The sequence below is a fragment of the Eutrema salsugineum genome, unplaced genomic scaffold (assembly GCF_000478725.1).
Source record: "Eutrema salsugineum unplaced genomic scaffold, Eutsalg1_0 scaffold_13, whole genome shotgun sequence".
NCBI classification, from domain to species: Eukaryota; Viridiplantae; Streptophyta; class Magnoliopsida; order Brassicales; family Brassicaceae; genus Eutrema; species Eutrema salsugineum.
In genome coordinates, this window is record NW_006256885.1 from 5,573,135 (window position 1) to 5,599,645 (window position 26,511).

Consider the following 26,511-nt stretch of genomic DNA (forward strand, 5'->3'; position numbering starts at 1 on the left):
GATTTTATATGAAAATTTGACAAAATTAATTTAGAAAAAAAAAAAAGAGAAGTCAGTGGACCGGACCTGTGGCGCCGCCGGGTCCAGCCGGGAAAAGCAGCAAAGTGATGGAACGGAGACTGCACATGAACCACCGTGAGCATGACACCTTCCGCCACAGCCGCCTCAGTGGTCATTAAGAGGCTAGAGAAATGGTCAATGACCCATTGAAGAGCGTAGAAGCTCGAATCGCTCTCATCGATCGCAACCATCATCCTCTTCGTGTAGTCGTAGTCACACTCGGTGTTTCAGCCTCTGTCGTCTCCGGCTGCTTCTCAACCGTTGTTGTTTCCATCGCCGCCGTTGCTTGATCGTCCGCCATCAATCTCCTGTTTTAATAGTTTTTTAATTAATATTAAATGATGTGAGCAAACTTGATTCATGTGCAATGCTTTATATATTGCATGGAATGGATGATATGTCTTGAATTTGACGGACACGTGGCATGTATGGATGAGACTGTAACGTGCAAGAAGATATATATATACAACTTTACTTTATTATTTTTTATTTGTCAAAAGGAGGGTTAATGTTGATAAAGAACAACAAAAGCTGTGTGCGATATGTTCTAGTGGTTTGTAATTGTTTGTTTGCTTATGGTTTTGCTTCTTTTTTTTCTTTTCTTCTTGTCGTGCTTACGGTTTTGCTTAATCGTGGCTATCTCTATCTCGATCCTTTTACTTTTATTTTAAACGCCACTCAACATAAAGTAAAAGGAAAACTAAAAGCAGCAGAAAGAAAATTTTAGTTGAATTTGAAGAGATCGAAAAGAAATGTTAGCTTTTAGTAGAAAATAGTTCAGCTAATCTAATTAATCGTTTAATCAAATCAGATTTACTTTTATGAAAATGTCACAACAATGAATGAGAACTCGCTCTGGTTTGTAATTCTTACATAGATCACTTACAATACTTCTAACAAACAAACAAATATTGTTATATTAATTTTCTTTCTAAAAAAAAACAGTAGCAAAGAAAAACTGCTGAGAATGATTTAATATTTAATTTTATGTATGAAATTCCAGTAGTATGCAATTATTTATTTTAAATCACGATATAAAATTGTGTACGTGATTTTGCAACTACGATCGTTGACTAAGTGGCCAACTCAATCGGTTATATGAATTAAGCGACTGATTAGACATATTGTTAATCAAACTTTAGATTGTATTTTTTTGGTAAAACTTTAGATTGTATTGTTTAGGAAATTGAAGTGGTTGGGGAATAAAGTTACTAATACAGAACACTTGGAAAGTACAAAGGAAAATCGTGTGAGTGAAGTTAGATAGTTTCGTAATTCTATTTTTTAGTCTACATGTGATGGTGAAAAGTGCAGTCCAAAACAGCTTTTATCCGTTTAATAATCTTATCGTCCGATTAATATTACTTTAATTGCATGTAAAATCATCTTCCCTAGTTGTTTATAAAGTTTGAGGAAAATCACACAGTGAGAAGTGAGAACATAGTAAACAGAATCAAATTGTTTTAAGTTATGTAGATGCAGAGTGATTTGTTAACGGGTCGTAAAATGAAAATGTTTTAAAATTAAATTTGAAACATATAATTGAGAGTTTTAAAATAGAACAGATAAAAAAAAGTTCTTTCAATTATTCTTTCAGAAGCCGTTGATTCTGTGAATCATTGACGCTTTTAGTTAAAATCCACATTTCTCGAATTACTTAAAATTAAGGTTTTGATATCCAAAGATAGTAAAAGGTGAAGAAAAGAAAGAAAAGGAGAAAAGCAAGAGGATATTGATATGATAACATAAAAAGCCTCTCTACTCATTTTAATAAAAGTGGCCTACTAGTCCATATAGTGATATAGATGATGTTATCCGAGTAGATTTTTTTTTTTTTTTTTTTTGGGATAAAACTATATGAATAACGGCGGCGTTGATTATTGTGATTGCAGTAGTCAATATGATTCGTATAGTATAAGTGCAGCTAGTGTAGCTAGTTACTGATCGACTAGTCAAAATGTTAAAACGATGTAGTATATCCCATCTATCGTCTTTGATCGTTAAACACTAAATAGCAGAAACTGATCTGTACATGTTTAGATAGTGCATTACCACATGCATGAACAAACAATCAAAACAGACGAGTTTTAATACAAATGTCTATGAGATGGATCATTTGCTAAATAGTTCAACTGTTGATAGACCAATCATAGTCTTGGTAGACGATGTTAACAGAACCTCTTCCATCACCAAGAAGATGGGTTAAAAGACCTGCTTTGTTTGCATCTACATAACTCATTATCCACTTCAACATTTTCTTCTCTTCACTGAAATCTTCTTTGTACCTACATTGACCACAACAAACATATATAAAATGCTTTTTATGATTATGAAATTAATATGAGTCTTTGACCGATTTGAGCAGATAACTACTAGCGTTTCAAAACGCCATCTCAACTCTGAATGAGGCTAAACCCTACAAACCCTTTCAGAGCATGAATCTATCCTTTCTTGGTCCACTAGATCGTGAATATGGAGATTTATAGAATTTTTTTTATTTTATAACCAATTAGCTACTATGACAGGAATACTGTAACTTTGTTATTCATATGAATCATATTAAGTCTCGTAAATCAATTTTCAATGTAGAAACTATTGTAATGAGAAATAATTACCACTTGATGATTCTCGATAGATGAACGACTCTCCTGGGAAAGAAAACCTCAATTCCACCATTTTGGAAAAACTCTCTAGCTGCTCGTTTGAGCTCAGCTTCAACTCCTTGTGGTGTGAAAAACCTCAACACTGGACTTGATTTTGTCCCATCACAAAGCCCAAAATGTACCAATGGATTCAGTTTTTGAAGACCAAGCTGCCATTAACAAAGATGGGAATATTCAGTACTTCTATGAGTATATGATTTCTTTTCTCACATCGTGATCGGAAAACCACTGATATGGATTCATACAATTATTACACATTAGATTCGGGAAACTCTAAAAAGTATTACCTCGTGCCGTGTATTGCCGTTCATAAATGGCTTGATAAATGGATAAGAAGGTTTGCGACCGCCTCGAAGGATGTCGTTTCGTATGGAGCTAAGGGAATAAGAGTATCCTCCAACGACGTACTGAAAATCGGTGAAGAAGGATCTTCTTGCGATCATTCCATCGGAACGTCCGATTCTGATCAATGCATGGATCACCATTGCGTTGTACAAGTTCAGGAAAAATGCTAACTTCTCGTCTGTTGAGAGTTCTTGAAGTTTCAACCGTTGAAGGTCTTGAGCCAAATTCAAGTACCTTCATCCATCCATGATTATGCATTAAGATACTATATATCTTTTGATATTAAACTAACTTCCTAAACGTAATTAATTAATAAATATTGTCAACCAAGAAAATGAAAGTGTACCTTCGAAATTCCTCGCTCTGGCTGATTCTCATGTAATCAACAAGGGAATGGTCATCAGAAGAATAAGACTCGAGAATAGCAGTCATGATTTTGAATAGCTTCTGTCCAACCATGGCTGCATTTTGGGGTTCCATGTCGTTCGTAGAGCCTCTAAAATTGTAACATTTTGAAATAAATGGCTCGTGCTCAAGGAATCTGTAGTAATGATTTCCATCTTCGAAGTCGTTTTCTCTACGAATTTTGAAAACAATAGAAAGGTTATAAAATTCCAGTAATTTAGTAAGAATATTTTGTCCATCTAAAACCATTTACAAAAGAAAAAGGAAAGAAGACTTTATTTACCCAAAGACATGGTGGATAAAGTTCTTCTTGGCTAGCCTCTTGCCAAATTGGACGGCCTGCATATAAGACCGCAAACAGATGAGCTTAACAAAACACTATAAACTATATAGTCATCAAGAATTAAGTTGAGATTCAGAAAAAAAAAAAAGTAAATGTAGAAAATATCATTCTAAACAAAAACTGAAATTAATTAGGACACAACGATACAAGCATTTTACGTGTAGTACTATATAGCCCCTATTAGTCTATTTGATCAGGAATCGATCTTTTGGGTAAATTGTAGGTATGTTTTTTTTTTTCAGATAATTTAAGCTAATTGTATAGGTGATTTGGACAATTCATATCATATTAGGACAAACTCAAATACTTGTCCCAAAGTAAACATCCGTAAAAAAATATTTGTTTAAGAAATAAATTAGCCTACATTATTTAAAAAATTTCAAAGTCGTAATACTAATTAGTACGTACATATATATATCATGCGTTCAGATTTTTCTGATTATTTTGTTTTATCTCATAAATACATCGCATGTTATCGATATTTTACATACTTCACGAGTTCATATGTATGTACTAATGTACAAGCAATGTTAATGTATGACCATTATGTAATAATTTTAGTGACTAATATAAAGCAATAACTAATTTAAAATAAAAAATAAAAATCAATCCTTCTAAATTTTTTACATACACGAAATGAAAAATATACAGCTTTTACTATTTTAGTTCCAAAACAAATCATAATTGATATTTGGTCAATCGTTTTAGGTATATATTGCCATATTTGTTTATATTCGATTTTAAACCTAATATTGATTTCAAACCAAATAAGTGGTGCGTATAACACACGATTAGACTAAAGAGTTTGAATTTAATTTCTACGTAAAGATTAGTATGTATATGTGCGTAACAGACGATCAGAATTTGAAAATAGCGTACCTTCTTCCTCCCGCAATCCAAGTGATCAATGAGTATCTCGATCATCTCGGCGCCGGAGAAACAGTTCTTAACTATCTTCATCTTCAACAAACGGTCCTTAATCGGCAGCTTCTGTCTCAAAACCCTAACGAATCTCATCATCTCGTCTACAACAACGTCCTTATTCTCTTCGTCGAACCCGTACATCACCGGCGACGGCGCATCGCCGGAACACTTCTCCGTCAGAAATTCCTTGACCCTCCGATCGAATTCTCCACTGTTTCTCAGCGAATTCAACGCCATCAATCCGCCAAAGTGTTTCTCGTTGAAGAAGATCTGAGGGACCTGAGAATCCCCTGTTCTCTCGATCATCTCCTTCGCTCTCTCTGTGTACACATCGATGTTGATCTCGGAGAAATCGAATCCTCGTTCCCGGAAAAACGATCGGACGGCTGTAGAGTCTCTGCAATTGGATCTCGAGAAGAAAGTTATTCGGCCTCTGAATTCTTCTTCGGTTTTCAGCTTCGCGAGAACCTTGACTCCGGAGATTTCGAACTCGGTCACGTCGGATTCGGCGAGATCCGCCTTCGAAGAGAGACGTTTCGAAATCGCGTTCCCGCTTTGGCGGATGAATTTCATCATGTCGACGGTGAATTTCTCCGGCGAATAAGACTTGGTCGTCAATTCCTCTGACGAGACACGTGGCGGCGGCTCCGGTTTCGGAAGCTGAGGATGCGGCGGGAGAATCTTCTCGAGACGTCGACCTTCGATTGAGATTTCCTCCATCTGAGTTCTTAGAGACTCACTCGGTGTGGCGGGATGTCCGTGATCTCTGCTCCATTTTGAATTTGATTCTGTGCAATTTTTGAATTCTTCATTTTCGATAATACCGTTCGTAACTTTCTCATGTTTTCTCGGGTTTTCTCGAGAAAAACTAATTTCCTCATTGACGTTTTTTTCTAAACTCGATAAGTCCATCTCTAGAGTGGTGCTCTGTAACCAAACAGAACGGGGAAATGGAGAAATATACCCCAAAAAAACATTTTCAACAATCTATAAAAGAATAAAATCAGCAATTTTGGTAAGTGTAAACCCAATTAGTCTCATGCTCAACTTTACAGTCAAATACAACTCATTTGTAAACTTGCCATATAATTTCATATTTACTAAAATTAATAATGTTATTAACTTATGAGAGTTTCTACCGAAATATACCAAAACAAAGATTGAGAACATATTATTTCGTACCCAACGAAAATAAAGTCGGAACCGAACGATTAGTGCTGACCAAAAAAGCACAGAGAAAAAAACCTCTCTCACTATTAGTTTTCTTAAGCATTCTGTTTCAGAGAAAACTCTTTTTTTCTTACAAGATTTATGTTTTTAATTAAGTTCTTCATTCTTTCGATTTTAATATAACCTTTCTTAACACAGCCCAACACTAGGGAAGTATATGATCACATAGGGAAGTTGATGTGTCTTCAAATGGACTGTTAAGGAAGAGCCACTAAATACATGTAGGAATATCATTGAAAGCTAACATCGTCCTTACTCCTATGATAGAATGATATATAGACTTGTCTTTCTAATAAATAACCATGAAACAAAACATATGATAGAATGTTGGTGTAATTTACATAAAATGTTTGTACTCGTTGTACATTGGAATCATCGCTGAAGTTAAAGTCTATGCCAATAAGAGTCCAATATAAGAAAACAACGGACTGGAGTCAGATAAAACCCCATCACCATTTTAAGAAAATGAAGACAACTGAAAAAATCAAAGGATGATTGAAAGGAAGAAGAAGATACAAATACCGTAACAATCTTGTAGACCAAAGCGAGAAGAATGCAAGTAATACTTACATTCATGATTGTACAAACAACGTCTTAAAAGGTGATGACAAAATAATTAGAAAAGTAAGGTTCAAAATAAAATTTAGAAAAAGGTGATAACCGACATACTTCTTTTTTGTTTTGGTTTCTCAAACAATAATATTACTTAGCTAAATGCTAAAACCACAGAGAAGACAACTTTGATGATAAAATTACATTTACTTCTACAAAATTCATTGCGACACAAATTATGAATGAAGGGGTTAAATTTTATTAAGTTTTTTTAAATTAGTGTAAAAATTATAGGTTTTAGATTTTCGATGTACCTAGAAGAATAGAGATAATGATAAAAAAATTATAGGTTTTAATTATATGAAATCTGTATTTACCTTATATAATCCTTTAGAAGAATAGATATAATGATAAAAATACTAAGTTTTAAATATATGAAAGCTGTATTTACCTTATTTAATCCTTTAGAGTTTAGAAGGATGGAGATCATGATAATAATTAAAAAACAAGCTTATTACACTTTGAAGCAGAGTAGAAGCCCAAAAGGTTCACCAAAGGCCTCCCATACCGTCACGGTCGCGGTGACGGTTAAGCCACGTGGAGAGTATTCATTTGGTTTCAGCATCTCCAGAGTCATATCTGTCGCATTCTCATTAGGCTGTCACGCTTGGCAGACGAAACCTCAGGGGAATATATAAATCTGAATCCGAATAGGATTTGGAAGTTACAATATAAACCCTCAACTTTCTGAAAATTACCGCAATTATCCCTTCGAAAAGCGAGAAAGAGTAAGAAAATAGCGATTGATCTCCTCTGCAAGTTCTCTCTATTTCTTCCCTCACTTCTTCTTCACCCTTCGATTTTTTTTTTTCCTCTGTTCGGCTCTCTCTTTCACTTCTCGATCCGACCGTCAATCGCTATCAGAGAAATGACTATGATGACTCCGCCGCCGCTGGACGTAATCTCCGATTAACCTTCTATTGTGTTTGTGTCAATTTGTTGTGGTGCTCGTGGGTTTCTTCGCGTATTTTACCTGAACCTGCTTGGGTCTCGTCGTCCTCTTCGTTTAGCTGATCCATTAGGGTTTGCTTGCCATGGATTTTTTGTTTTTCTGTGTTTGTCTACGAAGCGGTAGAATAATCGAGACAGTACCGTGATTGTGTGTATTAGATGATTGCGGTTTTTGTTTTGACGTTCTGATCATGGGGTTGAGAGATTAGGGTTTTTATTAGTCAGAAGCCTGATTTTTCCTCTTAAAATTTTATACAGCAGCAAGAGGACGAGGAGATGCTCGTTCCGCATTCTGATTTGGTCGAGGGACCTCAGCCCATGGAAGGTAAGATTTTTGGGTTCAAATGAATTTGATCTGCTTTTCTCTATTCTCTTCTATTTTCTTCTGTGGTTGGATGATGCAGATGCTATAGCACCTTTGCATAGTGCTGGAGGGTAGAAATAACGTTTCACTGTGCGCTAGGGTTTTGTCAAAGTTTTGGTTTTTGGTTTCTTAACAATTATTGATGCATTTGCAGTTGCCCAAGCCGAGCCTGCTGCTACTTCTGTGGAGAATCCACCAGCCGAGGAGCCTCCCACTCTGAAATTCACGTGGACTATCCCAGGCTTCACCAGGCTGAACACCAGGAAGCATTACTCTGATATCTTTGTTGTTGGAGGTTATAAATGGTACTAGCTTATACACTTTCTCGATGCATTTTTGCAATTGATATCCTGACGTGCATTTTATTGGTTGACGTGAGCTGATTTATCTGTTGCAGGCGAATATTGATTTTTCCCAAAGGTAACAATGTCGACCATTTGTCTATGTACTTGGATGTTGCTGACGCTGCGAATTTGCCATACGGGTGGAGCAGATATTCACAATTCAGCCTGGCTGTAGTGAATCAAATCAACAGCAGATATTCCATCAGAAAAGGTACTTTGATTGATTAGTTTTTTCATGTATTTAGCATTCTGAATGCATGCAGAAAATGAGCAAGTACTGGCAAACTTTTATTTCTCGAAGTTAGTGTTGAACTTGTAAAAGGAGTATATGGTAGACCTTGTAACGGAGTCACATAAATATTGAACTTGTTTTACCTGAAAAACTGAAGTGAACATGATTAATGATCAATATGTGAGTTGTGCTCTCTTTCGAACTTGCTCAACAGCCAGTGACTTTTTACTTTTTCTGTTTCTGGTTAACCTGCAGTCTTCATTGTAATTATTATTTTTTTTCTATGGCTGCAGAGACCCAACATCAATTCAATGCAAGAGAAAGTGATTGGGGATTTACATCATTCATGCCCCTTAGTGAGCTCTATGATCCTACTCGTGGATATTTAGTGAATGATACTGTTCTGATTGAAGCTGAAGTTGCTGTGCGGAAGGTTCTTGATTACTGGTCATATGACTCAAAAAAAGAGACTGGTTTTGTTGGACTTAAGAACCAAGGTGCTACCTGCTATATGAATTCTCTCCTGCAGACGTTATACCACATACCTTACTTCAGAAAGGTGGGCTGCATGTCTTGTTTTCTTCTTTTCAATTTGATAAATCACGAGTTGACCAAATTCTGTGTCAAGACATCTGAATAATCTACTGTTCTTGTAGGCTGTTTACCACATGCCAACGACTGAGAATGATGCACCTACGGCTAGTATCCCACTGGCGCTCCAGAGTTTGTTTTACAAGCTTCAGTATAATGACACCAGTGTAGCGACAAAGGAGCTGACAAAGTCGTTTGGTTGGGATACATATGATTCGTTCATGCAACATGATGTTCAAGAACTCAACCGAGTTCTCTGTGAAAAGCTTGAGGATAAAATGAAGGTATGCCTTCTTCTTTGTGGCCTTTCTTCCATGCTCAGATAGTGATTTGTGTTTTAAGTTTTTTTTTTTCGCTTTTTCAAGGGAACTGTTGTTGAGGGAACAATACAGAAGCTATTTGAGGGCCACCACATGAATTACATTGAGTGCATTAATGTAGATTACAAATCTACACGGAAAGAATCGTTCTATGGTATGTAGTTTTGAACAGTTACCTATCTTCTGGCGTCTTATTTTATCAGAAGCTAACATAATTTATCAAACTAACTATACAGCCGTGACTTTGTCTATTGGCAGATCTCCAGCTTGATGTGAAAGGCTGCAAAGATGTATATGCTTCTTTTGACAAGTATGTTGAAGTTGAACGCCTTGAAGGAGACAACAAATACCATGCAGAAGGACATGATTTGCAGGTTAGCTGTCTTTATATTGTCAAAGCTGTCCTCTTTCGTTCCATCTCAATGTTGAGTAATTGTCAAAGTCCTTATGTGGTACCAATCTATCTAGTTGCCTGTAAATATGGTGCAGGGTTTGTAATGCGTCTGATTTCTACGACGCAAGCTAAATCAGAGAGTTATAGACAGCATTATGACTTAGTATTATTGGAACATGATAAAATCATATTCGACTGTTTTCATAGCTACTTAGTCCACTTATACTGATATTTGAATATTTTATATTTTCAGGATGCGAAAAAAGGTGTTCTATTTATAGACTTTCCACCCGTACTTCAACTTCAGCTCAAGAGGTTTGAATATGATTTTATGCGAGACACAATGGTGAAGGTTAGTATTTGAGGTTCCAGTGACCCAACAAAGTCACCATGTAGTGCTGACTAAGTGACTGTGTTGATTTGATTTAGGCCTGCACTTATATCAATCTGTCGGTGCTGACGTAGCTTTATTTGTAGATAAATGATCGATATGAGTTTCCTCTTCAACTGGATCTCGACAGAGAGAATGGAAAATATTTATCCCCTGATGCTGACAAGAGTGTCCGTAATCTCTACACACTCCACAGGTATATATTGCCGTTGTATCTTGGCTTTTGTTACTTGAGTTTCAGATTCAAACAGGATTATGCATAAATATGATCAAGTTCTTACTGCTAGGCCTCTTTTCAGTGAATCGGGTTTCTGCAGCTTAGATTTCCTTAATATATGGACAGTTAATTTTCCTTTTATGAGAGTGAAAGACAACAACTTGAACAACTTGAATTATGCTGTAGTAATTGTTTTTGTTGCCTGATGTGCTTGCTTGAACTCTGCTCATTCCTATGCAGTGTCTTAGTTCACAGTGGAGGAGTGCATGGGGGCCACTATTATGCTTTTATTAGGCCAACACTTTCAGACCAGTGGTATGTATGCTTCTATTGTCTCAAACTCGCCGTCTCTTTTATGCTAAATAAATTTTTGTATATTGTAACCCTTTAAGTAGTTTTATTGAAAACTAGTTTGCTCATCTTCTAGGCTAGCAAGGTAAGCCATGTCTTGTGATACTTGATATGTTTTTGGATTTCTTTTGACTCTTCTATCTACATCTCTAATCTTATATGTAGTGATATTGGTTTCACACTTGAGATGCACTGTATTATTGATCTTTACAGTTTCTTCTTGTTTCCCTTTTAACCCCATTTATTTATTTACATAAATAATTGATACGTTTTTCTGTGGTTTCTGGTGTGGGTTCAGATGACACTAATAAACATATTTGCTCCGTGCTTTACGTGTAGTCTACCTAAATTTCTAACTCTTTCAGGTATAAATTTGATGATGAACGCGTAACGAAGGAAGATGTGAAAAGGGCATTGGAAGAGCAGTATGGTGGTGAAGAAGAGGTAGCTAACACTCTCTTTCTAGATCTTCTATGTTTGCTTTGTACGTCTTATCTTTATCACTTAATCTATTGTCAAATTTGGTGTCTCTTCAGTTACCGCAGAATAATCCTGGTTTCAATAATCCACCTTTCAAATTCACAAAATACTCGAACGCATACATGCTTGTTTATATCCGGGAAAGCGACAAGGATAAAATAATCTGCAACGTTGATGAAAAAGATATTGCAGAACATCTAAGGGTAAGAAATTCATGTACACGCTTTTTCCTCTGCGTACCTGTCTAAGTTTTGCTGAATGAGTTTAAAATGTTATGACAGGTGAGGCTAAAAAAAGAACAAGAAGAAAAGGAAGATAAAAGAAAATATAAGGCTCAAGCTCACCTTTTCACAACAATCAAGGTTTTCTACTATTCTTAATTTGGGTCTGAAAATGTGTTCTTATTTGATCTAGTACTGGTATAGATTTGATACTGATGTTACTCATTTAATTTATGCTTTTTATAAAGGTTGCAAGAGATGAAGACATCAGTGAGCAAATTGGAAAGAATATATATTTTGATCTTGTTGATCATGAAAAAGTTCGGAGCTTTCGAATCCAGAAACAGACCCCCTTTCAACAATTTAAGGTAGATGCCTCTTATCTTCCTATTTTATTCCAAACAGTGTTCTTTTTTTCCTTCAGGAGAAGATGGGTTTTGCGATGAAAGTTCCTTTTTGGTAACTTGAATCTATTTTGGAGCAGAATAGTGATTAGGATTCTGCTGATAAAATCTTTGCTTTCGTTTCTAATCAGTTTGTTCAAGTTTTTTATAAAATGCTGTCTTTGATTGAAAATTTCCAGTTGTTGCTGGTTATCTAGTTTCTTGTGTACTTGTTACTATAAAACTGCTTACAACTTATCCTCATGTAGGAAGAGGTGGCCAAAGAATTTGGTGTTCCGGTTCAACTACAGCGGTTCTGGATTTGGGCAAAGCGGCAAAACCATACTTATCGTCCCAACCGCCCCTTATTACCTCATGAAGAACTACAGACGGTGATAATCCTTTTTTATTTTTATATAGAATTCTTTTCATGCATATAGTTTGCCTCTTTCGTTTGGGATTATTCATGTACTGGCCATTTTGGATATACAACACATTGAAACCGTGGCTGATTTATATTATCTGCTCTAGGACATATTAAGTTGGGGTTATTCTTGCATGCGTAGGTATTTTCTTGCTTCGCACGACGTAAAAGTGTGTCTTGTTCTCCATGGACTAGTCAAGTCCCGCTGCCAATAATTGTATTCGTATAAGAATAATGTCTTTGTTTTAGAATATTTAATGTTGAAGATGATATTGTAGGTTGGACAAATAAGGGAGGCATCTAACAAGGCAAACAATGCTGAACTAAAGCTGTTTTTGGAAATAGAGCGTGGACCGGTAATACTTCCTTGTTTCCTAGTTTAATGGTTGATGCCATATTAATATTTGAAATTCTGAAACCAAATGGTCAAAGTGAAGAAAGCAAATATTCTTACTAATTCTTGAAATATTCAGGATGAGCGTCCTATTCCTTCCCCAGAAAAATCGTCTGAAGATATTCTCCTTTTCTTTAAGCTCTATGACCCTGAGAATGCAGTAATAAGGTAATTTTAGTGTCTACCGATTTCCACTTTAGCATCTGTTCAAACAAAGCTGGTATACTACTCTTAAAGTCTTTTTTTTGTTAACTCTTATAATCTTTATCAGTAAAAGTACTCTCTTTCTTTCATTATCCTCTTGAATGAAGAAGCTGTCACCCTTACTCCTCATATTCCTCTTTCCTCAATGTTTTTCTTCACTAGAATTTGCTTCTTCCAATCATTGTTTCAAAACTTTGTCCATGTGGTGCAGATATGTTGGCAGACTCATGGTGAAAAGTTCCAGTAAGCCCATGGATATAGTAGGCCAACTGAATCAAATGGCTGGCTTCGCTCCTGATGAGGAAATCGAACTTTTTGAGGTAGGGACTTGTGCCTTTCAATGCTACCTTTCCGTCATGATTATGGCCATGACACAGTCTATTGAATTACTTTTCGTGCCCATTTCAGGAAATAAAGTTTGAACCTTGTGTGATGTGCGAACATCTGGATAAGAACACTACTTTCAGACAATGTCAAGTAAAGTTACTCTCACTGTATCAACTGTAATGATTCATGGTTTGGTGTCTCTTATTTTAAAATGTGTTTCTTCCGTTCAGATTGAAGATGGAGATATCATTTGCTATCAGAAACCTCTTCCTAACCAGGAGAGTGAATGTCCATACCCGGATGTGCCATCATTTTTGGAGTATGTACAGAATCGAGAGGTATTATTAGATGTACAGAATCGAGAGGTATTATTAGACTGGGCAGTGTTGGCAATGGTGAACTGGGATATAGTGTCTTGTTAGAGCTATACTAACAGTGGGGCAACGATTGTTATAGTATTATTAAGCTGCGAAAATTTGATGATACACCGTATTATTTTCTTCTGGTGTACAGTTGGAAAATATTACAGTATTTAAGCTGTCAAACTGTGATGATCTGCTTTATTTAATTTGGTGGTAACTTATGTAGGTGGTGCGTTTTCGTACTCTGGAAAGACCAAAAGATGATGAGTTTACAATGGAGTTGTAAGTACCTCTCTGGACAACTTTAAATCGTAAATTCCAATTTCGGAATTCATAATGCTTCTTTTTTCAGGTCAAAGCTGCACACTTATGATGATGTTGTGGAAAGATTGGCTGAGAAGCTTCGCCTTGATGATCCATCGAAAATTAGACTCACTTCTCACAATTGCTATTCCCAGCAACCCAAACCTCAGCCTATCAAATACCGTGGAGTAGACCGTCTTTCAGATATGTTAGCTCACTATAATCAGGTGATTAACGTAGGTTCGAATGAACTTATATATTCGTCTTTCTATACCAATGCGGATTTGCTTAAATAAGTGTTTCTTGTTTTTTCAGACGTCTGACATTTTGTATTATGAAGTTCTGGACATTCCGCTTCCAGAATTGCAAGGTCTTAAAACTCTTAAAGTAGCTTTCCATCATGCCACAAAGGATGAAGTACGTGTTGAATTTATCTTTGTGATTCGTAGCTCCCTTCAGTACTTACAATTATATTTTCCAAGTCTTATAACTATTAAATTTGCAGGTGGTAATCCACAATATCCGACTGCCTAAGCAGAGTACTGTCGGAGATGTTATTAACGAACTTAAAACAAAGGTTTTCCAATCTACTTGCAATCTTGTTTGTTCTTTTATTGCATGCATTTTTCATGGATTCTGTTCCATATGATTGCTGGTTTAGTGTTTTTAGTTTTTAGATAAAACCTACACTTATTTACCAGGTTGAGCTTTCGCATCAAGACGCAGAACTGAGGTTGCTTGAGGTGTTTTTCCACAAGATCTACAAGGTAACAGACTAATTTCTTGTTTTGTACATTTTGACTACAGTTTGTGTGAGTAATTTGGCAATCTTCTGGAACTTGGCAAGTTTTGATGCAATGTGCTTGGGTACGTTTTGCAGATCTTTCCATCTACTGAAAGAATTGAGAATATCAATGACCAGTACTGGACTTTACGTGCAGAAGAGGTATATCACTAGGCCTCCCTTCTTTGTCTCTGGTTAATGACTTCAAAGATGCTGACTGTCTTCTTTTATTATCTTGTGAAATCTCAGGTACCTGAGGAAGAGAAGAATATTGGTCCCAATGATCGGTTGATCCACGTGTACCATTTTACTAAAGAGTCCGGACAAAATCAGGTGGTAGTCCCTATCAAGCTTAAGTTACTTAAAAAGGTTATTTGAGGGTCTGGTGTCTTGAAGGTGTCGAATACTTTTTAACCATTGTTTCTTCTGCAGCAAGTACAAAATTTCGGCGAGCCCTTCTTTTTGGTAATCCACGAAGGTGAAACTTTAGAAGAAATCAAGACCCGTATCCAAAAGAAACTCCATGTCCCTGATGAAGACTTTGCCAAGGTATGCATGTCTTTTGTTTGATTTGATAACAGCTACAGAAATGTTAATTAAGTTTTTTGTTATTAATGGCGGCAGAGTTGGATTATTGTTAATGCGTTGTTTTTCTTGTGTTGTCCAGTGGAAGTTTGCTTCTTTTTCAATGGGGCGACCCGACTACTTGCAGGACACAGATGTCGTTTATAATCGCTTTCAGGTATATCGAGTATTTCTCCTTGTTGATTCGTTGAAAAGAAATTCGAGATTTTAACCCTCTTATTTTTTGAAAACTAAAATGGAAACAGAGAAGAGATGTATATGGTGCGTGGGAGCAGTATCTTGGGTTGGAGCACATTGATAATGCTCCTAAAAGGGCTTATGCTGCAAATCAGGTAGGAAGCTATCTCTGTCTCGCTCTCTCTCTGATTCTCTCTCTTTGAACCTTATGTTAATCTGTTTGAAATTCTCTTGTTGTAGAACCGACACACATTTGAGAAGCCGGTGAAAATATACAACTAGGAGAGTGAAAGAGAGAGAGAAAGAGAGAGAGACGTGGCTATCCATGGAGGAGTCTAAGGATGGTTTTGGTGTGAGGGTAGGATGTAGAGAGTCTCAATCTTAGATTTGATGGTAACCAAAATGGAAAAATATCTTCCAGGGAAAGGGTTTTGATTTTGGCCCTGACGGTAGTAAGTGTGGTCACTTTTGCTTCCAAACTACTCTTCTTTTGGTGTTAATATGGGTATTGTCTGAGACTCTCTTCTCTCTCTGCAAAATTCTCATTTTGAAGACAAAGTCCCGGTCTTGGATTTTGGAGGGCGTTGGCTTTTTTGGTTCCTCATTTAGGATTGTATTTTCAGGTACAGTTTTTCATGTTCAAAAATTTTAGTTTTATACTATTGACTCTATTACTTCTTCTCTTGCATAATGAAATTATTTTTCCAAGCCTTCTTTAAGTAAGAATAAGACTTTAACAATGAAAATACATATTGTATTTAATTTTCGACATCTTTGTATACACTAATTTTGCAGTGAAACTTAGAATCACGAACATGCCTACATAAAGTTCTTAGTCTAAAATGGGTTTCGTTAAACTTCTCACTTCTGAGGAGTGTTTAATTATGTGGGGAAAAAACAACACAAATTGAATCAATTCAACGCTAGACATGAAAGCGTCTAAATGTGTAGATTTGTGAAATTGGGATTCGGAGAAAGGGTTTAGTTTTTGGGTATAAAGCCTTGAAGGAAGTTGTCTACATTCCAACGGCTCGTAGGTTCGACCCCTACAACATTTCTTTTAATTATGTAAAATTTATCCCCTCGTGCATCAAGAATGTTTATGTGAACTGAAAAGAAGATAAATACATCTATATATAGTATATATATATATATATATATATATTTCCTATCTACATGATTTTTTTCCTTTCACATCTACATAGGTTTAAAATCTGGGGAACTGGTTGAGATTTTTACTATTAATTTTATTTATTTATTTAAGACTGGTTTTTTAATAACCTGTTTTTTTTTTGTCAAAGGGTTTTCATAAATTAAAAAATTATAAGAGTTTACAGAAGCAATCAAGAACTAACTAAATCCAGAGGAAAAAAGGGGGAATGACCAACAAACTGGTACAAGCATAGGGATGAATGGAAACGATAAAATTCATAACCACCATCAAACTCGGTTCTAGATGACTTTAAGAGGAAGCCATCCAACACTGAAGAATAGGTTCACCTAACCTAGAACCAAGCTGATGCATCGAGGTACATTTATCCTTAAGTGTAGATAATATCAGTGTTACCACTCTTGTTGGTGAAAGCGTGAGACCATCATGAAGACGTCAAGAGCCAATCCATGACCTGCTGCCATATGATAGGAGGAGAAGGGAGACGAAGCTTTTGGGTAACTAACCTCCAAACTTCTGCCGAGAAAGGGCAGACGAAAAACAAGTGGTCGCGAGACTCGTTTAAAGCTCCACAGAGGAGACACGTTATCTCAATATCCAATCCCCAAGAGGAGATACGATCCAAAGTCGGATCGCGGTTCAGGATGAATAAATAACTAAGTAGTAGTGGAGTGACGAGGAATGGCAGCTTTAATTTATTTCAGGATGAATAACTTGTTTTTAGCTTCAACGAAACAAGAACACAAGTTTTTTTATCGTAAAATCTTTGCATACATAATATTCTATCCACTAATCATTTGTGTATAAATACTTCCTTTTTTTACACTGCGTAAAGTATGTTTATATCTGTATAAATACTTTTTTTTACACTGCGTAAAGTGTGTTCTTGTTTTTGTAAATACTTTTTTCATATTCTTTAAGTTTCAGATTATAGTATATTGTTTTAGGATTGTTTCTTATTTCGAAACAAATATCATTGTTATTTTTAATACCACTTCTGCAGAACAATAATACCTTCTATAACCTCAAATTTAAATAATTAATCAATACCTAGAATTATAATACGTTGCACGGAATCGCTCAGATTGTTCCGATTCCCAATTCAGAATCCGAATCGAAATTAGAATCCATCGGAATCGTTGGAAAATCGTGATTCCAAAATTTTGTAGTTTGGAAACACTGAGGATATAGTATTCTTCGTGGTTGAAAGCGTTGCTGCAAACTTCGACTAAAATTATGGAAGAAAAAAATGTGTGTCATTGACAACTTATCTCACGTTACAATTTTGTTGGACTTAATATATTTCAAATCCATTGCATCACTATTGTTTTATTGCTCTTATTTTTTAATATCATTTAATTAGACTAATTGTTTGTTTAAAGAAAGAAATTAATGATAAACTTAATTATAAAAACCCTAATTATCTTAGACGGAGAAGAGATGAAACATTCTTATGAGGAAACTTACTATATTTTCTTTCTTTTTAGATTGTGAACTAAAGAAAGCAAAGTTTAAAATCCAAACCATAACTATTCATTTTTTTGTTTACTCAAAAGTTGTTTTTAGGGTTTGATGTAACTTTTGCAAAACAATACTTTTTATAACCTCAACCTAAAATAAATTAATATTTTTTTTAAAAATAAAAGAATTATTTAACCAATAAAAGCAAATCCTTACTCACATATATATGATATATCAATGAAAGCAAACCCTAACTCACATAGTTTCTTTCATGCAAAGTTAAGAAAATTAATATAGTTTTTTTCGTTGAGTATTCATCAAACGACTTATCATTGCCTGAATAATCTTTTCAATTTTTTCGGACATACTTTAAGCTGTAATACCGTGATGGTCCTAAAAGTCTAAAATCTAAGATCATGTTCAATGAAACAACTCTAAAGAGATGCTTAAGTATTATTTAATTATTTTTTGATATATGTTTCATAAGCGTCTCATAAGCAGCGGAGCTTAAAGCTCTTGTTTAAGCATCGATTTTTTTTATTGTATTTATTTAATTAATTTTTTTTAAAAAAACAGATAAGCACCCCTGTTAAGCGCTTCCGTTGAACATGCTCTAACATATCTAAATCCAAGAAATTTTACCCTTGTTACACACAAAATTCAAGAAATATGATTGTTGGCATATCAACATATCAATCATATATCAAACCGTTTTTTAATCATGCAATTCATCATAATCCTTCATCGTTTGGATCAACATGCGTTCTTTCGATATCTTGTTGGAAAATAATATTTCTTACATCTTAATGGGGGCCATCTTTCAAGAATGTAAGAGCAGCTTCTTCAATTCAGTATCATTTTATGTCGTCTCTCTTTACATATGTAGCCGGTTTTCTTTCAAGAGTCTGATCTTCTCTTATATTGTTTCGTCTTCGTACGCCCAAGTTGAAGAAGGACAAACGAAAGAAAACTCCAAACTTTCCAGGAAAAAAAAAAATTCTTTCATCACCAAATTTTGAACTAAAATTTTCAATGAAGTTATTATTCTGTCATGTTCGTATGCGATCAGCTTTAATAAAAAGTAGATGGGAACAATTTTTCATTAATATGTACAGTAATATTATACAGATTATATATAAAAAGTTGGTTCATGAATCAAATTACGAAGGTCCAGCATAGATAGGCAAAATCGAAATATTATTATTTTATATATATTATTTCAAATATGGTTTCAAATTAAACATAAGAGTGATAGTACAATATCTGATTTCACACGCTTTAAAGTGATTCAAGAGTCATAACCAATCTTTAGGACAAACTAAAGACTGAAACTTCTTTTACGGCCATGTTGTCTTTTGAGTCTCTTTAGCTCTTTTCCATATCCTTTGAACTGTTCGTATATGAATCGAAAACATCTCTGCTACCTCTTTTGTGGCACTTGCATTCAATCTTCCTAATACACTCCTATCCAGTAAAGCATCGTAGACTCTCTGTTTTTCTCGACTAGTTAAATTCTTGTGCCTTCTACGTATGACATTATTGGTTTCATTCGGTGCTGGTCCAAAATAGTAAAACACAATTAAATATTAAAAATGACTTTCTCCTGAAAAAAAAACAACAAATATATAATATATATATATATATATCTCGACATGTCCACATTCTTACGATTGTTCCATGCAACGATTTCAAAATATATTCTTTAAAAAAACGATTTCGAAATATCCAATAAATACGTCCAATATTCCTATAAGAATACCTTTATTCATTTTAAAGTATTTCATTGTTCATTATATGTTCGTTCTAAGAAAATTAATGTCGTTAGTTTTTTTTTTGATAAAAATATTAGGTTACACTGGATTTGGATTGAACAAACGTATAACTAATAAATAAACTAGAAGGTTTTACCACATCTAAAATTTATATATATATATATATATATATATATATATATATATATATATATATATATATAAGAAGAGAAGATAACGATTTGATTTACCTGGATCTCCAACTAAGTGATCTTCATTTTTCACATTTAGTTGGTCGACATGAGTATTAGGCTCTTTGGTCGGGTTCAAACTGTCATCTCCAATTTGAGAGTCATGATCATCATTACTCATTGGAATGGAGTTTAGATCAAACATGTGATTTTTCTTGTTTGGAGGTGAAACGTTTAAATCCAAATTATCCATGGATACTCTTGACAGTCCATCTTGTGTTTATCTATATATATGCACGCTAAGGTTTGGTACCCCTCTATTTTTCTTTTTTTGGTAGTCAACACTTCAAAAATATATTTAATTCATTCAAATATTTGTAATTAAAGATATACTTTTATTAACAAGCTACAAGATGTATGGATGGATATATAGAATAAAAAAATGAACATGAAATAATTTTTTAGAATTCAAAATCTAAATAATTTAAATTAGTAAGAGTATAACATATCAAACATAGAAATTAAAATAAAATTCTTAATTGGTGTGAAAAATCTTGAACGACATTTAATCTAAAAGACTAAAACATTAAACATAGATGACTCTATAGTCAATGATAGAAAAACGACTACCATATAATGTAAGGGATATATTTATGATTGAACATTTTTTTTAGTTTTTGAGTCAACTTTTGTATGACAGAGATTACTTTCCTACTTTTATTTGAGTCAATCGGAATTGGTTGACAGATTATTAAAGGAAATAACAGAAAAACAAATTTATTGAAATAAATAACTCATACTAAATTAAAAATATTATATATATAATAGAAAATTATTTATGACAAAATTTAAATTATTGACTGCTGAGTAATTATAAAACTACTAAAAATTTATAAACATTTTAATATTAAAATAATGAAAACAAAAATATAATTTTTTTTGTTTTATAAAATTGTGTTTATATGAAGAGATATTTTTGATGTAAAAAATATGAGTAATTATAAAATTAGTAAGTTTTTAAATTTTTTTTATAGTAGACGAACATAAATAAATAATAGAAATGATATTTTTCTGTTTTATAAAAGTGTCGTTTATTATAAACGATAATTTATATTTTATATTAGATAAATAAAAATAAAAATAATATTATTTTTCGTTTGTTAAATGTCGTTTATAACAAAAATAAATAGTTATAAAATTAGTAAATTTTATTAAAATTTTATATCAGACGAAGGAAAATATAAACATAAATTCTCTCCATCTTATTAAAAGTGTCATTTATTATAACAACTATATTATCGTAATTAAAAAAATAACTATACTGGTGTATAGGTTATTTTTTCTTTACAAAAAAAATATTTTTTCATTTTTATTTTACGTTTCAAAATTATTTCTTGTACTAATTTTTATTCAAAGTTAATAAATCTCTAATTTGATAATTATCTAGTGATATATCAGATAAATGTTCACTTGAAAGTTTTACAGTTGGTTATTGTATATTTGTGTATAGGAGTTTCACGTTCATAAGGATAAGACACATTCTGAAAGAAATGTTTAACGAGTTATCGGATCTAATGCCCATCCAATCCAAGTAATATTAATTAGAACCAAATTCAAGCTTTTGCTGCGAAAATTTTAAAAGTTGTCACCATTTCCCATTACACCCATTAAATGATCATACAACAATATGATTTTTCTGACTGCCTTCCGATTTAAATTAGATTCACGTAAAACAGCTATATACATTTTTTTTTCTTGTCGGTCTGAGCAACTTTCTGTTTGCTGTGTTCATTTTACAGACAGATTAACTTACTCTCCTTTTCACACTCCGACGATTGTGTTGTAAGTACCATAAACAGCAAAGAGCAACCCGCAAATCACAATGAACACATCAACGGATTTGCTCCACAAATTTAGCGATGGACCGAGCAGCGTGAGGTGATAAGAAGCCGGCAACACAAATGATATGAGTGCACACAGAGTACTTCCAACCAGAGATGCAAATGTGCCAAAGCCCGGCACTAATGACGCGATTGCTGCCAGTCCTACCACCAAAAGCGTCCTCGTGATCAAGATTACATATTTTGACACTGAAACTGTTTCGTTGCTGTACTGATGCTGCTGCTGATGATGATGATGCTTTTGAAGCCAATCAATCCTTTTCAGTTTCTGCTCTATGATCTCGTTAAGCGGATGTACCATGATGGGGAATGTAAACGTCAATCCCACACATAAGCCAATCTGTTTACACCAAAGAAAACCGAAAAAGATAAGTACTGTAATAGAGTTTCTATCATCTGAGATAAACTTTTTCACATGATCAAGAAACACCAAGATGCTAAAATGCTATAGAGCATAAAGACACTACATATACTCCATCAAACTAAAACAGATTTACAAGATTCAGAAGCGATTACGAGCTTTCAGAACTAAATTCCCAAGGAGAAATCATAAGCAAGAACAGAGCACATGAATCTAAAATCATAATGATGAAATACGAGAAACATAGGTTTAAGCATTAAATAAAGAATTTGCAATGACATAGTGTTTACCTGCACGGCAATGGCAGACCAATTCTTTGGGAGGTTAAGTGTGATGATATCCTTTGTTTCATCGCCGTAAGCCATATAACCGCAGAAACCGAACAACACGTAGACAAACGTAATCCCGGCAAGCACTTTAGCTAACAGCTTAGGGAAAGCTTCTCTCTCCTTCATAGAACCTTCAAGAGCCAACGTCATCGCAAAACCCTCAAAACAGAACACTGCAACTCCTCCAGCAAACGGTAAGCCTCCAATGGTAGACGAAATGGCTGTTCTGTCACCAAACGAGAAGTCTCCTTCGATCACCATCTCCACGTTTTCTTTCACAACGAAACACATTGCTATGATATTGCATATATCAGCAAAGATGCTGAAAGGCGAGAGAGCTGATAAAGAAGTGATCCAAGACAGTCCAGCCTCGATTGGAACCAGGATCAAGATGAAGGAGACCATACTTAATCCACATGATTTGAATATCGACGACATATTTCGGCCTATGAACACTAGATATGCTACTGATCCACCACATTGAGCAGTGAATATGAGGAATTCGGTTAGGTATCGACCTTTTGTTCCCATACATTTGAATCCTAAATCACCATATGTCTTTGATTCTTCTTTTCCTTCTTCCGATTCGAGCTTGTCTCTGCACTGAATCTGCATATATAATCAAAACCAATCCAGAAAACGCCGAAATTAGGTGGGATTGTGAATCGATCTCAGAAATCAAAAACATTGAGATTCCAGGAGATTAAGGAGGGGGAAGAAGGGAACTAACGAGGAGGAGCATGCAGTAATAGGTGGCGAATCCGACGATAATAACGCCGAGAGATCCGGCGAACCATCCGGCGACACGGAAAGCATAAGGGAGCCCAAGGACGCCTGTACCGACGATGGAGACGATAATGTTTCCGAGCGTCTGAAGAGCCGTGGTTCTGTCTCCGGTCGTTGTAGACGGCGGAGATTTTATCAGAGGAAGAGATGAATCGTCGTTCGCCGCCAGGTCCTTGATCGCCATCGCCGAGATTCACTCCTCTTGTTTTTTGTTTTTCTTCTATTTTTGTTTTTAAGGAGACGTACGATCTATTCCGCCGCAAATCGTGTCTCGGTATATCATGAACCCGCCAAAGATTTCTCCACGTGGCACACCAACGTCCCTTAAATCTGGCGCGTGCTTACACGCTGTCCGTCGATAGATCTCCGCAAATGAAACCAATCAATATCCGTTTATTTGTTTCTTTTCAATGCAATCTGACTTAATAATTGTAGAAGATGGCAAATTTATCTTATCTTGTGTCTTATTTTTTTTTTTCATTTATCTTGTCCTGTAATATTATCCAGAGTACATGGCCCACCGTTATAATATCTGCAAACCTGCAATAGTCGTGTACTTTACAAAGACTCATTGAATTCTTACATTTCTTACATGTTTTCTAGAGTTAATCTATTTTGCTTGGAAATTTTCTTACGTGTTATAGTTAAATTTGGTTTCCCAAAATTGAAAATCTTTTTCATCAAACAAGCGATATCAATGGTTTTTATTGGACAATGAATGACTAAATTCCAAAAAGTTTGTAATTTAGTTAAAGGAAGCACGAAGACAATGTGGGTGATAGACACAGCGAATGGCATGTATAAGCTTTCTTCTTGGTCCAACGGCTAAAGCACCCATATGCTTAAGCTTCTCCATTGTCAAATTCGCCATTTGAAACTTACTCATCCTCTGTCCTCTCAACATCCTCTCAAACTCTCTCCCCAATCCTATTGATCCAACCCATTCGTTTAATCCGCCAGCTTTCTCAACCTTCTTCTCCAGATTCACCACTCTAAGCTTCTCATTATCCATAACAACAGAGCTGCACATCACTTTAGGAAACCTCATGGTGGGCTTGTAACCTGTACGGCTCCTTTGAATCGCCAATCTTCTTTCCGGATCCATTCTACAATCTTGCAGTGATCTCCTTGGTCCTGGAGCTTTCCTGGTTGTGAGGTCCCGACCCGTTACTATCTCCGGTTTGTCTACTGAGGTGAAGTCAGGACATGCCTCAGGTTCCACAGCGTGAAAACCAGTTGTTTCGTGAGCATCCGCTACAAAGTCTCTCGGCTCAGCTTGTAACTGAGAAGTTGTAGCCTTCTGCGAAGTGCAATATTCAAGTACAGGAAGAGAAGGCTTCACTGTGTGAACAAGAGTAGCTTTGCGCGTCTCAGATCTTGACTCAGCATGTGACTGAGAAGTTGCAGGCTTCTGCAAAGTGCGATGTTCAGTTACTGGAAGAAAAGGCACCACAGTGTGAAAAAGAGTAGCTTTGGGCGTCTCCACTCTTAATCCAGTTTGTGATTGCGAAGTTGCAGGTTTCTTCACAGCGATCTGGATCTGTTCAGCTACCGGAAGAGACGGAACCATTGTGTGAACAAGAGACTTTTGGTGCCTATTTGCTCTTAACTCAACTTGTAACTTAGAAGTTTCAGGCTTTTGACGAATGAAATGCTCAGGTGGAGGAAGAGGAGTAGTTTCATGCATATCCGCAATTACGTCTCTTAACTCAGCTTGTGATTGAGAAGTTGCAGACTTTTGCAAAATAAAATGCTCAGGTGGAGGAAGAGAAGGCGCCATTGTGTGAGCAGGAGCAGTTTGATGTATATCCGCAATTACGTCTTTTAACTCAGCTTGTGATTGAAAAGTTGCAGGCTTCTGCAGTATGAATTGTTCAGGTAGAGGAAGAGAAGGCACCACAGCGTGAACATGAGTAGTTTCTTGAGTATCAGCAACAAAGTCTCTCAGCTCGGATTGTGATTGAGAAGTTGCAGGCTTTTCCGCAGTGAAAGGTTCAGGAAGAGGAAGAGAAGGCAATACAATGATGACTCGCTGCTTTTTAACAAAAATCCAACCGTCTTCTTCACCATCAAAACCCAACTTGGAAGGACCAATCTTGATTGGTTCCAACTGTTTCGGCCTTTGCCTCGCCATTAAACCTGAGATTTCAACAACAGTAAGCTCAAGGGGAACCAAGCAGTCTCTTATCTTTTTCATAACAACACAAGAAGAAATATTTGCAACAAAAAATTTGTCATGAATCACAAGGAAACCATAGAGAACTCATATGCTTTAAAAGACATGATAACGAAAATAACGTCAACAAGCCAGAGAAATCAGAGAAAAGGCAGAACAGATATTTATTGAATCCATTTTAGAACAAATAAGAGTAGTAGCACAATTTAATGAAAGGGGGATTAAGAAATTACAATCGAACCAAAGATTTGCCCAGTAAATTAGCGACGCATGAAAGAAAGAAACAAACCCTAATTCGAGAAATTGGGGATGAAGTCCGCCGCTTTCCGACACCCAGAAGCGCATGTAATAAAGCTTTTAAGGGAAATGTCAACGAGTCTTTACCTTTTTGAGTTTCTTCTGGGAGTGACGATGACTCTCGTTGAGCTTTCTCTCTCTCTGATCGGAAAGAGCAGATCTTTTTATTAGATTTTTATTCTTGTTGTATTTTGATATTCTCCAAATCAATTAAACTTATAATTTAATGCAATTTTGTTCATAAGACGAGGTTAAAAGTAGCCAAGACAATCCAAAAAACTGTGAGTGGTCTAAAGCAAAATTTCATGTTTGCAACAAACAAATCAAATCCTATGTATTAACAAGGCAATTGCTTTTGATTTCAATCACATATTTACTTAAATCTAAAAGAATGTCCTCGTTGATTTGGAGATAAATGAAGTTTTACAAATCCACAAAATTTACTTATAGGTTTACAGAAGAACGGATAAATGAGGAGTATAAAAAACCGAAACTATATAACGAAGCAAACAGAAGCTGTAAGTAAGCAGAAACAGAACAATCAAAAGAGAAAACGTTCATAAACGTGTGAGAGTTTGTATGAATGTACCCATTATCCAATATGGCAATATCCTCTACTATAAAAAGAAAAAAGCATCTGAGAATATTATTAATAGAGATCTCTAAAATTCTTGTGTAAAATCAAAGATTATGCCGCCATTTTTTT

The 26,511-nt window shown here is 35.2% G+C and overlaps 4 protein-coding genes and 1 pseudogene across 7 annotated transcripts; 1 reads left to right on the top strand and 4 right to left on the bottom strand.

Annotated features, from left to right (window-relative positions):
- Positions 1 to 52: 52 nt before the first annotated feature.
- LOC18025326 lies at positions 53 to 422 on the bottom strand (annotated as a pseudogene).
- A 1,766-nt stretch (positions 423 to 2,188) lies between these two features.
- LOC18025327 lies at positions 2,189 to 5,460 on the bottom strand. The gene is made up of 6 exons (XM_006407334.2): positions 4,696 to 5,460; positions 3,757 to 3,812; positions 3,415 to 3,645; positions 3,011 to 3,302; positions 2,676 to 2,872; positions 2,189 to 2,345 (listed from the first exon to the last, which is right to left on the bottom strand). Exons 1-6 carry the CDS (start codon positions 5,458 to 5,460, stop codon positions 2,189 to 2,191), a joined length of 1,698 nt encoding a protein of 565 aa, XP_006407397.2.
- Positions 5,461 to 7,322: 1,862 nt separating this feature from the next.
- LOC18025328 (ubiquitin carboxyl-terminal hydrolase 13) lies at positions 7,323 to 16,089 on the top strand. 2 transcript variants are annotated; one of them, XM_024160026.1, is made up of 32 exons: positions 7,323 to 7,480; positions 7,792 to 7,858; positions 8,052 to 8,202; positions 8,295 to 8,452; positions 8,767 to 9,032; positions 9,130 to 9,348; positions 9,430 to 9,538; positions 9,643 to 9,758; positions 10,032 to 10,130; positions 10,256 to 10,365; positions 10,627 to 10,701; positions 11,103 to 11,181; positions 11,274 to 11,420; positions 11,499 to 11,579; positions 11,687 to 11,806; positions 12,091 to 12,213; positions 12,524 to 12,601; positions 12,719 to 12,807; positions 13,055 to 13,163; positions 13,252 to 13,320; positions 13,401 to 13,508; positions 13,759 to 13,814; positions 13,885 to 14,062; positions 14,151 to 14,252; positions 14,341 to 14,412; positions 14,537 to 14,602; positions 14,716 to 14,781; positions 14,869 to 14,952; positions 15,052 to 15,168; positions 15,287 to 15,361; positions 15,450 to 15,536; positions 15,622 to 16,089. In XM_024160026.1, the coding sequence occupies exons 1-32, from the start codon at positions 7,451 to 7,453 to the stop codon at positions 15,661 to 15,663; spliced, it is 3,348 nt and encodes a 1,115-aa protein (XP_024015794.1). In that variant the 5' UTR covers positions 7,323 to 7,450; the 3' UTR covers positions 15,664 to 16,089. The 2 variants fall into 2 exon arrangements, with proteins under 2 accessions (XP_024015794.1, XP_024015795.1); XM_024160027.1 differs by having other exon boundaries at positions 7,325 to 7,480; positions 7,795 to 7,858.
- Positions 16,090 to 21,588: 5,499 nt separating this feature from the next.
- On the bottom strand, positions 21,589 to 23,597 carry LOC18023320 (amino acid transporter ANT1). The gene is made up of 3 exons (XM_006407338.2): positions 23,277 to 23,597; positions 22,508 to 23,155; positions 21,589 to 22,196 (listed from the first exon to the last, which is right to left on the bottom strand). Exons 1-3 carry the CDS (start codon positions 23,514 to 23,516, stop codon positions 21,777 to 21,779), a joined length of 1,308 nt encoding a protein of 435 aa, XP_006407401.1. The 5' UTR covers positions 23,517 to 23,597; the 3' UTR covers positions 21,589 to 21,776.
- Positions 23,598 to 23,964: 367 nt separating this feature from the next.
- LOC18023321 lies at positions 23,965 to 25,955 on the bottom strand. Of its 3 annotated transcripts, none has more exons than XM_024160034.1 (2): positions 25,893 to 25,955; positions 23,965 to 25,471 (listed from the first exon to the last, which is right to left on the bottom strand). In XM_024160034.1, exon 2 carries the CDS (start codon positions 25,464 to 25,466, stop codon positions 24,078 to 24,080), a length of 1,389 nt encoding a protein of 462 aa, XP_024015802.1. In that variant the 5' UTR covers positions 25,467 to 25,471; positions 25,893 to 25,955; the 3' UTR covers positions 23,965 to 24,077. The 3 variants fall into 3 exon arrangements, with proteins under 3 accessions (XP_024015802.1, XP_006407402.1, XP_024015803.1); XM_006407339.2 differs by having other exon boundaries at positions 25,798 to 25,934; XM_024160035.1 differs by lacking the exon at positions 25,893 to 25,955 and adding an exon at positions 25,742 to 25,831.
- Between the last annotated feature and the right edge of the window lie 556 nt (positions 25,956 to 26,511).

What these genes read in the sequence shown, in the direction of transcription:
- LOC18025327 (XM_006407334.2), bottom strand. Translation starts at nt 5,460, where the DNA reads ATGGAGGAAATCTCAATCGAAGGTCGACGTCTCGAGAAGATTCTCCCG. An exon ending in TTTATCCACCATGTCTTTGG is followed by an intron (nt 3,646 to 3,756) that starts GTAAATAAAGTC and finishes CAAAATTCGTAG; the next exon opens with AGAAAACGACTTCGAAGATG. An exon ending in CAGAGCGAGGAATTTCGAAG is followed by an intron (nt 3,303 to 3,414) that starts GTACACTTTCAT and finishes GGATGGATGAAG; the next exon opens with GTACTTGAATTTGGCTCAAG.
- LOC18025328 (XM_024160026.1), top strand. Translation starts at nt 7,451, where the DNA reads ATGACTATGATGACTCCGCCGCCGCTGGAC. An exon ending in GGGACCTCAGCCCATGGAAG is followed by an intron (nt 7,859 to 8,051) that starts GTAAGATTTTTG and finishes ATGCATTTGCAG; the next exon opens with TTGCCCAAGCCGAGCCTGCT. An exon ending in TGTTAGCTCACTATAATCAG is followed by an intron (nt 14,063 to 14,150) that starts GTGATTAACGTA and finishes TTGTTTTTTCAG; the next exon opens with ACGTCTGACATTTTGTATTA.
- LOC18023320 (XM_006407338.2), bottom strand. Translation starts at nt 23,516, where the DNA reads ATGGCGATCAAGGACCTGGCGGCGAACGACGATTCATCTCTTCCTCTG. An exon ending in ATTACTGCATGCTCCTCCTC is followed by an intron (nt 23,156 to 23,276) that starts GTTAGTTCCCTT and finishes TTATATATGCAG; the next exon opens with ATTCAGTGCAGAGACAAGCT. An exon ending in GGTCTGCCATTGCCGTGCAG is followed by an intron (nt 22,197 to 22,507) that starts GTAAACACTATG and finishes TGGTGTAAACAG; the next exon opens with ATTGGCTTATGTGTGGGATT.
- LOC18023321 (XM_024160034.1), bottom strand. Translation starts at nt 25,466, where the DNA reads ATGGCGAGGCAAAGGCCGAAACAGTTGGAACCAATCAAGATTGGTCCT.